The 14,414-nt window shown below is 38.1% G+C and overlaps 1 protein-coding gene across 2 annotated transcripts in view; it reads right to left on the bottom strand.

Annotated features, from left to right (window-relative positions):
* Positions 1–1,424: 1,424 nt before the first annotated feature.
* LOC145978035 (uncharacterized) overlaps positions 1,425–14,414 on the bottom strand; it is a 63,731-nt gene continuing 50,741 nt past the window's right edge. For both annotated transcript variants that reach the window (XM_083110429.1, XM_083110430.1), the window contains exons 4-6: positions 12,945–13,018; positions 10,400–10,550; positions 1,425–3,108 (exon numbers count right to left, since the gene is read on the bottom strand). In XM_083110429.1, the coding sequence (XP_082966555.1) occupies positions 2,978–3,108; positions 10,400–10,550; positions 12,945–13,018 (356 nt within the window). In that variant the 3' untranslated portion in view covers positions 1,425–2,977. The remainder of the gene's footprint in view (positions 3,109–10,399; positions 10,551–12,944; positions 13,019–14,414) is intronic.

Below are 14,414 nucleotides of genomic sequence, written 5' to 3'. Positions count from 1 at the left end.
CAAAAGTTTCCGTACCGTAATATTTTCCTGAAAGAACATTCATATCTCCTTTCCATGTAGAAATGTTTACTTTCGTTACATGCAAGAATTTTGTTTGTATTTTTGGTATAAGGCCACTTTATGCACAGATTGACTAGTCGACACTGGACTTACAATTTAAAGTTGGTAACATTGTAGCCTCTGTCTCCATGGCGGAGTGGTTATCACAGCGCGATCTGACGCCAGGAGTCCCGGGTTCAAATCCAGGTATGAGAATTCATCATATCACCACTCACTTTTATCTTCGCGATGATCCAAAAAGGGCAGAAAAGCGAAGTAAAATAAACCAAATCAATAAATCTAACCACTGTGTCACGTGCCTCTAGAGGGTATCGAAGATTACAAGGGGACGACAATACGACTACGCCATCGAGAGACCCCTTCCTTTAAATGAAATTCAAACTTAACGTTATAATCAGATTTGACATAGACAAGAATACTGGGATTGCATTTGTTTTTTCCGTAAATGTGCCGTAAAATAATATTTGTTGCGCTCCGAGGTTGAATACAGGTAGGCTAATAAGGTATTCTCGTGTGTCCAGGAATAGTGTGACGTAGTTTCGAGGATTCCACAGTGTTGCACAGAACAGTTGCTCTGGAGTTGTTGTTTGTTTCATTAAACCTTACCAATGGTTACCATTGAACGTATGGTATGAAATTAATTGCAGAAAACCCTTAAAATTTTAATATAGATATTGGTCAGAAAATCGACATGAAGCAATCTAATATTCATTGAATATTTCGGACGAACTTCCTTGTGTAAAATTCATCTTGGTTACTATTGAGCTAAGTATAAATATAGGCTCAATAATAGTCGAATTGTTCGTCGCTACGTTTGTATAATTTTCTTTACATGCTGTATTTTAAAGAAGAGAAATGTGCTTATTATGGTGTAGATGTTTTTCGTTCATTGTTGTTTTTACTTAGTCTTGAAATCACATTGTGATTGGTTCTCGAGTTATGTTTAAGTCCAGTTTATGCACATTAAGGCTAATCGGGACTGAGTCTACAGTTTAAAGTGGGATGCAAACCACCCTGTGCCTCGAACCCTTGCTTACTAGGTGATACAAAGATTGGGTTAAGTCACGGCCTTCAATATATCATGTGACAAAACCAATATGGTAAGAGCATCATACCTGCCTAACCTACTCATGTAAACATATAGGAATTACAACATGAAGTAATTTGTCACAGAAATAGTTTAAAGTATTGTAGGACTTACACGAGTGGTTGCTGACGATAGCACGTGACGTATTTTTAAATCTTGGGTCAATCACATTATTTAAAACCTGATAAACATTGCAATTGGAGTTATTAGCTGACCAGTTAATTAGATACATACAACCTATATGGAATGAGCTAGATAATACAAATGTTATAGAAACGTAACTCATATTTGTTCTTTATTATATATAATTCTGTACAGCAAACAACAATATATATATATCTTTACATACAACTTCACTCACTTCATCCAAGTCTGGTCCTTGCAAGAAACAACACAACTTATTTCTAGTATAGCCCTTTTATAACTTAGAACAAACCTGTTTCTAAAAAAATGCATGAACATAAAAGATACTGAAATTGAGCTCAAAAATAATAAAATATGCATTGTTGTTAGTAACGTTAACTGGAAGATATGTTAAAATGGCGTTGTACAGTGGGATGCATCAACAGAACCAGTCGAATTTTCCATGACTTTCTTCATTCAATTTATAGTATCCTTAAAACATATGACAGATGTACAGTGGGATCGATGAGTATTACCGTGCAAATTGTCCATGATTATTTTCGTTAATTTTCTCTTACATCCTAAGTGTTTTTAAGCGATGGATTTTTATGTATACTGGTGCAGAAGATGTCTACAGCTTGTTTTGAGTTTTCCTTTAATTCTTGAAGCTCTTATTGGGTCAAATAAAATGCACGAACATGGTGATGGACAATGTTCACGGCAATACTCGTATATCCCACTGTACAATCGGCCCATGAAGATAACAATAGGTAAATTGTCCATCAGTATTTTCATTTTTTTCTCTTCATTCTGTGTATTTTTAGGGAACTGATCTCAAATGTTCATTTGCTTTTTTGTGCTTCGTTTCAAATCTTGAACCTCATGTTGCGGGAAACAGAATGAATAAGCACGGTGATAAACAATTTGTCCACTTTTATAGCTACTTTTTGGTTGTACAGTCAATGGCAAAGATGATAGTAGACAAATTGTCCATCACTATTTTCATTAATTTTTATTCCACTCCTGTGTTGTTTTAAGGAATGGAATTATGTTGATTGAAAGCAGATGTTGTCCTCCACCTACTGACATTTCTATTTCAATTCAGAGTCACCAAATTGTGAAAAACAGACCGAATGAAAACGATTGCGGACAATTCGCCTAGTATATTTTTTGCAATTGGGTGTACAGTGGGATCCATGAGTATTACCGTCCAAATTGTCCATCACCATGTTCGTGCACTTTATTTTACTCAATAAGAGCTTCAAGAATTAAAAGAAAACTCATAAGCTGTTGACAACTTCTGCATCAGCATACATAAAAATCCATTGCTTAAAAACACATAGGATATAAAAGAAAAATTAATGACAATAGTCATGAACAATTTGCCGAGTAATACTAGTAGATCCCACTGTACAAGAATAAGTGTTATTAAAAATGGACAATTGGCCTGGTAATTCTTATGCATTCCACTCAGTGACATTAGTCCATAACGCCGGACATGTGCATATACTTTCTTTCTTACTGACGGAACTGGCTAAACTTCCGGCAAGTTGACCCTGTTTTGATAAAGGAAACATTGCTTCAGATAGCCACAGGACGATGAACAATTGTTGAATCGGCTTCTCATGTTTGGATTCGTTGCACTTGTCCCGTAGCAGAGTAGTTGGCTTGAAGGCAAGATCCTCTTGTATCCTGTTGCTGTCTATACTATACGTAAGTTCCGGCTTCCGTCGATTTACCCAGATGGGGACGCACGAAGAATGCCCTTGAGCAGTTGTGGTTTTTTCGTATCTGCAGCCAGTAGCTAAACACGACAAGCCACTGATATGACTCGAAAGCTGTGGAAGATTAAACGAGGAAACGTATTAAATATCGGAATATTTGTATAGAAGTTTACAACTACATTTCTAGTCTCTAAACAGAGGGATGTAAGGTGTGGTCCTTTTCGACGACACCTCACTTCCACGTAGTACACCTGTACTGCATTTTGCAGAGTAGCAAGGCCCTGGCCGCTGGACTCACGGCTAGTAAAATCCTCCGTGGAGCTTTGGTTCGTGCTGTTCTTGTGTGTGTGTGTTTGTCCTTTCATCCACTTCAGCTTATCCTCATCTTCGCGATTAGCCAAAAGATGCAGAAAGCGAATTAAAATAAATCAAATCAATCTGAAAACAAGAGCAAGTTGTGTAATTCCGTATTACTTCCCCTTTTGTTAAAAAAAAACAAAAAACAAACGTTATAAACTCCCTCATTATTCACATCATGTTATAGAACTCGGATATGAATACTTTCGAACATTAAATAGTCCCACAATACGGAAATAATGGGTGGGGTTCAACTTACAGCAGCCGAAAAATGGTACGTACACTTTAATTGTTACTTTTTATTTATTATTAATAAACTATTTTAAATTATAAACCATAGAATTTGATCTAAGCAATTTGGGTGCAAACATTGGCTAATTATATATTTAATTATATTGGCCATAACAATATTGTTTTTTCCAATTAACTTTGTTAGGGTTGGGTTGTTATTTTTAAAATACCTACTTCTGTATGAGTGCGGATGTGACATTAATCTATCATTTTTTAAATCCTTTCAACCAATGTAGTGTTTTGTTTATTTTTGAGAAGTTTGACTAAAGCTGCGAATATAGTGGAACTTTATTTCGTTGTTGAAGACATTACGTCTTTATAGTGGCAACACTGGACTAATATTTTCTGCCCAGTCTTCGAATAGTGGAGGAAAGTTGACAGCTTACAGAATTTGGTGTTGTTCGAGAGATTAAATAAGCAGACAAGAAGAAAATCTCGAGGAAAAGAAGACATTTCAAGTACGAACAAGAAAGGTAAGTAGTATTTGTAAGCAATATTTCCACGATAATTTTCCTCAGCAGAAAATTTAAGTACATTCGTTCAAGGTTAAGGCGGGTAAACAGAAAATAATCAGATTATTATGTAAGGATCACGAAAGTATGTTCAAAGGATTTCATCTAATGTGAAGTGGTACAGGGACAGTAAACGGCTCGGGTACCCTTTTCAACACCCTCGATTTCTCGCACATTTCAAATATTCTCGTTACAAAAATTAGTTCTTCATAATAAACGATGTTTCTAAATAGCGCGGAAAGTATTTTTTTAGATCTACGTGCTACGAAACTTACGTTTTTTATGAAATTAAAATTCCTTACGTAACGTCAAAAAGGTTTTTCACAACTTTATGATGGCGAATGATGCATTTATGTCACAGGCGCAAGTCTGAAGATTTCGGATCATCGATTTATGTCACAGGCGCACGTCTGATTTTTTCTTTTTCTTCTTATGATTGACTTTTGCAATAGGAACATTTGCGATTGCGATATGTTCTCTGTGTGATATATTGGCAGATTGGACATTTCAGACATTCGATTTCATTTATGCGACTTCAGAACTTGGAAATAATAATATTTTTTTTGGCAACTGCATGCCGTAAAGGGGAGGGTTGTTTTTTCTAAATGACTTGTGGGATGGGATAATTTGCGACTTCTAATTTTTATGATGGGAAGGGAGTGGAGGTTGGTATTCTGTGGAAAAGGACAACAAGGACTTTCAACGTAGGAGTTACTTCATTTTTGGACTTACAAATTGAACTTCGACCCACAATTCAATACCTGGCCTTGGTAAATTGGGAAATTTTGACTCAACAATTGCAAACGACAAAATCGCCACTTTAAACGGCTGTACAGTCGTAAATACTTCTTTCCGCGCTCCAATGTTTTCTTTATTCACAAATAGGATCACATAATCTTCATAATGAAAGAAAAAAAAAAATCAAAATTCGAGGGTGTAGAATAGGGTACCCGACCCCAGTAAACTACAAATTGAAATAATGTTCGTAAGTAATTTAAGGAAATTATAATGTTGATAATAAAAAAAATGTGACCTCTGTAAAGTGCCAACGTCTGATCATTATAATTGTGTAGTCTTTTCTGTGATACTAAAACAGCACATTGAACATCTTTTATGATGACCCAGTTAAACTTTGCTTTTACCATCAAAGGTAACAGTAGGCTAATCGTCCATCATCATGTTCGTTCACTCAGTTTGCCGCAATGAATTGAAATATTCACCAATATGGAAAGGACATGATTTTAAGCATAAGCAATTCCATTCCGGAACAAATTTACAATACCGGACTTCTCTCCGATTTATGTAATATTTCGCGTACTCACTAATTGAGGCCTCCTAATCACGAATGTGAAGTTAACATTGGGGGGTAACGTGTAGAAATTGCAAATTAAGCGAAATTGAGTGGTCCGTGATGGAACAGTAACCCTGGATCTCTCCACTAAAACAATGTTTTTTGCAATATTTTACGGTTTAGAACGAAATTAATATATACCTGATATTACTACGAACCCAAATTTAAACTATGCTTCCCTAATCTAACCTAACCTAACCTTACCGTGAATGGTTTGGGGCTATCCGTGAATAGTTTGTGGGGATACCGGTGCATGGTTCTACGACCCCAAACTTTAACTGTTTGCCTAACCTAACCTTACCGAGAATGGTTCGTGTCGCTATCCGTGAATAGTTTGTGGGCCAATTGCGATCACGAACCGATAAAAAATTGTTAGTTTTGTAGCACTGTAACGGAAAAATTTCCTCACTGAAGACGCTATTTTCGTAACCTGCAATTGAACTCTCGATGCACTGTTGTGAAACTTACCTCTAATCAAAGCAGTCCGCATTCCACATGCTCTTCTCCCTCGTGATTGTGATTGTCACTGCTACTGCATTTCTGTGTGGGATCGTAGAGTTTACCGGCAGGCTGAATATTCCACCTAACTATCTGTACAACATTAACAACTTTTTTACTGTTCTTTTCCGCCATTTTTACTCGATCCATTCTCTCCAAGTACGAAAGCAACAGTGTGGCAACGCTGTAGACAGCGTAACTGATTGCGAACGTCAATTGTTCATATCAACAAACATGTTTCCCATGCTTGTATACGGAGAATGATTGCGAAAATTGTGAAGCTTATTTTACAACTTCTAGACGTTAGTGAACAATTTCTACACGTCACCCCCAGATGTTAACCTCAGATAATTCATCGGGAATACGTATTTCGTGAGTATAAGAACTAGGATATAAATTACGGAATGGTCCGGTATTTTAAATTCTTACCTCCATTCCTTATTACAACACAGAGTGTAGAAGAGAAAATAACGCAAACTGCTTGGACAGTTTGACTATTATTATCATTGACGCCGATTGTACAGTCAACGGCAAAGATAATGGTAGGCAAATTGTCCATCGTTATTTTCCTTACTTTTTATTGTACATCCTGTGATGTTTTAAGGAATGAGATTATGTTGGTGCGAAACAGGCATTGCCCTCTGCTTATTGGCGTCTTTATTTTAATTCATTATCATAATATTGTGCAATACAGACTGAGTGAAAATGGTGATGTACAATTCGCCTACTGTTTCTTTTGCCGTTGGGTGTACAAACAAGTAAGGAATTTTTAATATCAGGACTCATTGTTTGTGTGCAATTCCCCACTCCTAACCTATTTATTAACATTGTGAAACAGAGCTATGCTTTTGCTGATTTATTTTGTGTGTATTACGTTACTTTAGTTCCTCTCTCTTTCCTTTATTGTAAATAGGCCGACACAGTTATTTGGGTATTTGTACGATAATGGATGTGCGAGCTAAGCAGCTTTTACTTTTATCTGTTTGCTAAGACTCGGTACATTCTGCAGACCCTCTCGTTCGTGTAGTCGCTTTTAGTTATAAAGATTCCCGCATTTGGCGCTAGGTACAGGATTTTGGAACTTCAAGGTAAAGAGTTTGAGCTTCGGAAAGACAACACCAACGTGAAAATTCTACTACAAAGTCAACTTCACTGTTCAGACTAATTGATCGTTGTGGTTCTTAGTGTATCTTCAATACACATTTTATTTCTAATTCAGCATTACGCTGGTGAGAGAGAGGCAGCAGAAGGAAACAATTCCATCAGACTATCTTTTCGTCGCTCTTTCTTAGCGATTTTTTTTACATCCTGTAAATGATTTAGATAAAATATGTTTAAAAATCTTATGTTTCTTCAGAGAGATCTTTCGATTCTACCTCTTGTTATAATCGCGACGATGAGAATGAATGATGAACTGATTATAAGGATCAATGGGCGAGCACAATGATACATCTATGCCTGACTAGGGTTCGAACCTAGGACCTCTGGCTTGGTAGCACGTTACGCTGACCACAACGCCACGCAGGCTGGCTGAGCTTCAGTGGCGTGTCCATAAAGTTTATTATGGGGGGTGATCGTTAAATGGGAGAGGTTGTTGCTTGTTATTATTTGTACTCAGTGTTATATCTTGCCAGTGTGTTTATTTGGGCAGAGAAAGTTCATAAAAAAATTGATAACAACATTATGTCCAACTTACCCACAATATGCTAGTTTAAAATAAAGCTAGAATTTTATGTGGAATACAAATCATAGCCTTAGATCTCTCCCTCCCTTAAAACCAACCTCCAAAGCAGAGTGGTTAGCAGAGGGGTCCAGGGTTCGAATCCTGGCTTGGGCGCAGGTGTTTTTTGTACGTCACTCGCAAACATCCATGCCCAGGCTAAGATTCGAACCCGGGACCCCTGGCGTCGTATCGCGATGTGCTAACTACTCCGCCACGGGATCCGGCAAGTGCATGACTCAAGAATGGGCGAAAAATGATGATTAGGTCAATTCTGATTTAAGATTTTGAAAGATCGTGCATATTTTGTACACAATATGCTAGGTCTATATTTTATAATTTGGTAATATTAAGAGGGTAAAAATTTAAAATGATTGGAAACTGTTGCGTGTTTTTGTTAACTTGTTACAATATGCAAAACAAACAACCTGCAGTAAAATAAACTACACAGAGTGATTTTTTTTTATTGGTGTTTGTGTACCGAAAGTGTTGACACTTTCATTACAGTGTTTCCTCGCAAATATAAGTTACGTCAAAAAAATCACGCACATAAATATTATACGTTTAGTAACTTCTCCACGTCATGCAGTGGCAACACTGCGAGGGAATTTTCATCTCGTAATCCCGGTGATAAAATGCGGGTGTCATATGAAATATACGCACGGGGGAGGGCTGTTTCGTTATGATCTCCACACGAGACGAGCATTCATCTGGATGCACAGCAGGTTATGGCCCTTTCTTCTTATGCACTCTTGTTACATATTCATTAGGTGATTCGACTCCCTGAGTGCAGCCAGAACCGCTGTCTCAGTGTAAACATTCACTGAAGCGCCATTTTGTACGGACAGCATTGCAGAGCTTTGAGTAAAGTCCCATTTCGAAGTGATGCTCTTTCAAGTGCATGTCAGGAGATGCGTTTTGTTAAGGCTTGATTTAATGGTGAACTCTGATCCTGGCCTGGATGTCATTGAGGGGTCCATAACAAGCATTTTCCAGAAACATTCAAGAAATCTGGAAACACACACGTACAACACATGCATACATATCGATATTATTGACAAGTTTCATTGTATAACTGTTTCTTCTTTATTAAATTGCACCTATTGGTTGATTGACATCTTCTTTTAAATTCGTTTTTCTGTCATTTTTGGCCAATCGCGAAGATGAGGATGAGTGATGATTTGATGCAATTGGTGAAGGGACTGTTCTAGCCACTCTGCTACAGAGGTCGGCGAAATGCCTCCTGTTGTTTATAACTGTAACATTGATCAAATTACAGGTTAATGTTTGATGAAGAGAGTGGGTGTTCTTCAGAAAAGTTATGTCAAAAATGTGTTCATTTGCTTGAAACAATCGTCAAATTGCAAGCAATGCGTATACAAGAAGAATGATTCAGGTTTGTTGTGGCAGTGGATTCCGGATGACTGGAACTTGGAGGCGTTTCTTTCCTCTTGGGGGAAAAATGCTTTCAAATACAATGTTAGATTCGCAAGTAAATTATTTGTGTGTCTTTGTGTGTGTGGCGTTTCTTTAACAATCTCATCTCATCTATCTCTCCGTTGACGTAGTGGTGACGTCGTCGTATTGTAATCAAAGAGTCCCAGGTTTGATACCCGGTGGAGGCACATAGTGGTTCGGATCCCACTTTAAACTGTAGGTCCAGTCCCGATTAGCCTTACTGTGCATAAAGTCGGCTTAAATCAAACTCAAGCACACTTCATAATTTCACAAAACCAAAAATAACCAAAATACGAATTGGGAGATCCTTAATGAGGTAGGAGTAACGCTCTCGCTCTGTAATGAAAGGGATCTGGACTCTATTCCCAGTGACAGTGGTTTGAATTTCACCGTAAACTGTTCAGCCATGGTGAGCATGTCTGAGCATAAAGCGGAGTTAGGAGACACAAACAAATACGAATGGTTAAGAAGCTGAATCACCATGATTACATAATAATTTAGAAGAATTGTAATCAATGTGATCTCACTATGTTATAAACAATACAAATACGAGATGCACTAAGTAATATTCGATTTAAGAACCTACACGCCCCAAATTATTTCCTTCAAACCTTCTTCCAGCAGTTTTCTGCTTTGTAGCGATTTCTACCACGCTTACACTCATACAGTTGATTATCGTGGACTTGGGACCAGGTGTTCGGATTCGCTACCGAAAAATCACTGAGGAAATGGGTATTTTTCACCCATCGGGGACACCCATCTCTTCCCAGAGACCACGGTGTTCACCATGCAGAAGAAAAAATCAAACCGATTTTTTCCAAGACAGATAGAGAATATATTGACACCCAACTTGTAGTCTTTGCATTGTTCTGATTATACACCAATATATCACGCTAAAAATGCAATATGGCAGATTCATGCATTGTACCTTAACCACTGGTAACCTTAGAACAGCACGCTACGATTCCAGGGATCCCGGGTTCGAATCCTCACCTGGGCTTTGCGTGTGTCCCTTCATTTTATCATCACTCATCCACGTCGTCGCGATTAAACAAAAAGCTGCAGGAAAGCCACGTTAACTATAAAGAATCAAATCAAAACAACAAAGTTTGAAAAATATTCAAGATGAGTAAAGGATTGATTGCGGAAAATACTATGTTAATAGGTTAGGTTGGGATATGAACACAATAAACGTGACAACGAGAAATAGGAACTTACTTAGCAGCAGTAGAACTATCGCCACTACCCAGAAATAGATGCTGTTGCCTGTCTTGAATAGCTGGACCAGCTTTTCCACCGCCACAACCACAAACACCACCAGCCCTAGGAAGGTGTACACGATCCATGGAAACAGCAGTATGGGTTTCCCCTGTGGAGAGAAGGAAGGAAAATTAGAATAATCCACACTTATGACCTGGCCACAATGAGTACATTACGCGGACAATAGTCTGTGGTGGTGTCTGTTCAAGTGATGTTAACTTTGAATATTATGCAGTGGCGCAGAAACATAGGTGGTAAAGTGATACAGTATCCCCTAATTTTTTTGGTCCCAACTGTGCCCTGTGTAGAGCCGCGATGGTCTGTTGCTAGTTTTTGTAATGCTGTTATAATTTATTTATTTTTATTTTAAAATTAGTCAAGTTTTATTTGTTTATCTAACTATACCGGGTGTCCCAGAAGTCTTTCCCTGATTACAAACTTTATTCATATCCGCTATATGCAAGGTAGAGACGTGAAAGTGGTGCCAAAATGTTGGAAAACTAACCAAGTTTTTTTTGTTGCTGGTTTGAGTAACGTTGCTGTAGCAGTGTCAGTGCCCAGAAAACCGAAAATGTTCACAAATCAGGAAAAAGCTCAGCATGTCCTCTGGTATCACGAGACCCGGTCACCAATAACAGTGCAGAGGAACTTTCAAATGTACAGAATTCTTTCGTCTAGAATATCTGCCATCAATAAGTTGGTATTTAAAAAATGGAATTTATCTTCATTCCCAAATCCTGTCAAGTCCAAGAAACATTGTATGGAAAGATGCCACCCGGTGTCAAGAGCATTAATTCCGATTTCCTTGGCACTGACACTGCTACACTACAGCCACATTACTGAAACCTGCAACAAATAAACTTGGTTAGTTTTCCAACATTTTGGCACCAATTTCACATCTCTACATTGCATATAGCGGATATGAATAAAGTTTGTAATCGGGGGAAGACTTCTGTGACACCCGGTATATCTTAATTGATTTTGCTTAGAAATTATGATCCTATTATCATATTCGATTAATTAATTAATTAAAGGAATTAGGCAAATTTTATTCGTCGGTCTCCGTGTCGGAGTGGTCGGCGCATCAGAAGTTCCGGGTTCGAATCCTGGTTGAGACAGGGATGTTTGTGTTTGTGCCAATGAGAAAACACAGAATTTAGCAAAAAAATGACAAATGTGAAAAACTGAGAAAAAGTGAATAACGAGGGATTCTACCGCTTTGGGGGTATTCCCAAAAAAAAGTCCTTAGGGCATCTGACTGCCACGCGTAAGACCCGTGTTCGATCCTCGAAGTGGGTGATCTATGGAATTTTTCCGGCCTTGTCCCAGCGGCTCTGGGGCTCACGCAGCCTCTAATCAATGGGTACCTGAGGCAAACCCTGGGGTAAAGGCGGCGGAGCGTGGTGCTGATCACATGACCTGCATAATGCCTTAGAACGAGAATGTGTGGGGTCCTACCCCCACATCCCCTAAATGTGCATTCATGGCACTGTGCTATATGCACGGGGAACTTTACCTTTTTTTACCTCTTCTGTACCCCGTGAAACCCTCTCAAATAAGAGACTCAAAATTCTGCGGTTCAAATAATCTAAATGCGAAATGTTTATTTTGCCTAAATTATCTATCTACCTAGCCACTTTCCTCAGGGGGGATGTCGTAGGAACCAAATTATAACACTATTAAAAAATACTAATGTTATTAAATTACCCTGTACCTCTGAATATGTAATTAAATTAAATTAGATTTCGAAAAGACTGCACAAGCACGTGATCACTATTCCACAGCAAACTGTTGACTGACTATAACCGTTAAAAGAGCTGCAAGAAGTTGAAATTCGTTACAATAGGAGCTTCCATTAGCCCTGCCGCTCCTCACGTGTCCACTGTTGAGTTTCAATGACGGACGATAATAATTCATTCATTATTTTGACTTTTAATTATAAAGAAAACTGAAACACTGCTTATTATTACGAAAAAGCCAGAAAAGTACGTTAAAGTAAATGAACGAAACCCAATTTGAACATGCTTGCTACATTTCTTATCTATTGAAATTTTCTGGGATTTCTGTATGTCAGGAGGGGATTCCCCCCCCCCGAACCTCCCCATGAATTCATCACTGTGTCCAGAAGAATCAAAACCAACGTCAGTCTATAATACACAATACACACGTATCCGTGTACCTTTTTATTTTGCTTGATTAATGAATATAAATACTTCATTGTGGTATTAAGTGCTCTTGGAAAAATTTATAAGTGAAAGCTGTTTAAAATGTGTACAAAACGACGGACTGAAGCTTACACTGGAGCAAGCGAGTGACTCGAGAGGGCTCTACCAATGAACGCGCGAGAGGGGAAGTGAGTGCATGGAGGGGGAAACGTCAGCCGTTTGCTGCAGCGCACGCTGCTCTGCTCCTTCCACCCCTTTTCTACTGTTATGCTATACATTGCTCCACAGATTCCCGAAACAGGGTGTAGGATAATGTGCCCTTAGCATGTTAGACTCACCAAAACAGTTCCGACGGCTAGGACTATGTCGAGAACTACGTTGATAGTGGAGAGCACCAGGCTGGCCGTCAGGGCTGGAAAAGAAGGGGAGATGTTAAATGTATCCCTTCAGGATTTGCAGGCGTTTTATCATGAGTAGGCTTAGGATAGTTATACCCTAAAAAACCTCTAAATGTGCATGCAAATATGCTCTTTAAATTATCAAAGTATGCATTTAAAATTTTAAAAATTGACATCAAACTCAGAGAATTTAGCATTAGCTTGTAACTATTTATTAATTCCACTGTTTACATAAGTAAAAAAAAATGGTTTGGCTTACCTTATCGACAATTGACTATATTTTACATACTTTTTTGTCTTTATCATAAGTCCACTAACTGTTTCTGACTACACTGAACGTCACGATTAGCAGAAGGTGGAATTACACCAGCTGTCTCTCATTCTACTCAGCATGAAAGGTTACTCTTGCACTTAATAACTACGTATTGTTTCAGATGCTCAAAAGTAAACTTGTGCCTGTTATCCACGAGAATACTTTTATACTCTGAAAACACTCTCTCCACATCACAAGAAACAATAGGCGCATGTTGTAATTTCAGCAAATCGGAAACGTGCAGTTCACTTGGAATACCGTCCACATTTTTTTTCCCTTCATGGATAGAACAAATGTCCCTTAGGAGCTTGTAGCCAGAATTCTTCGCGAACATTTACTGAATCATGTTTCTGAATTGCTCCAAAGGAAAGGAAACTACAAATTTTCAGACAAAAACCGCAAAATATGCTTTTGTAAGAAAAAAATGGTAAAATATGCAATATATCCTGAAGACACTGAAAATATGCATTTGCATATGCAAAATGCATAACTATCCGAAGCCTAATCATGAGTGAAAATGATATTAAACAAACTTGCGAACTAATTTAGCGGAATCATAAGTACTACTTTTCGATTAAAAATTATAAATACTCGAGTTTTTCACCAGGGTTGTTAAAGTTCCAGGAATCCATAAATTCTAATGGATTCTATTGGGTTCCGCTGCAGGAGCGGAACCTCTTTTCGAGCACAATTTAAATTCGGTCCAGTTTGCGTATTGTTTCATTGAAAAAAGGTTCCTGGACCGAATTGAAATACTTTACAGATAAAAAGGTTCTTTACGGTCCAGAACCCATTTACGCTTGCTGATTTTCTCTCCTGGACCGGAATTGAATTTATTTAAAATTCCTGGGCCTTTAACAACGCTGGTTTGGACACGAATTAAAAATTAATCAGCAGACCTACATAGAAACGAGTCTGACTCACAGTGACAGTCCGCAGTTTCCACGGTTCAACGGACATTGCTTTGTACGGCGTTGCCACGTTTCACGTACATCTCTATTCCATTGAATAAAAATCTGTATAATATCTATTTCGCAATGTGAATTTACAATAATAATAGATATTAAAAACAGATGCCAAGAGCTTCAAAACAAGAC

The sequence above is a fragment of the Lepisma saccharinum genome, chromosome 24 (assembly GCF_977018435.1).
Source record: "Lepisma saccharinum chromosome 24, izLepSacc3.1, whole genome shotgun sequence".
Taxonomy (NCBI): domain Eukaryota; kingdom Metazoa; phylum Arthropoda; class Insecta; order Zygentoma; family Lepismatidae; genus Lepisma; species Lepisma saccharinum.
The sequence above is the reverse complement of the archived record's forward strand: the minus strand, read 5'-3'. Positions and strand labels throughout refer to the sequence as shown.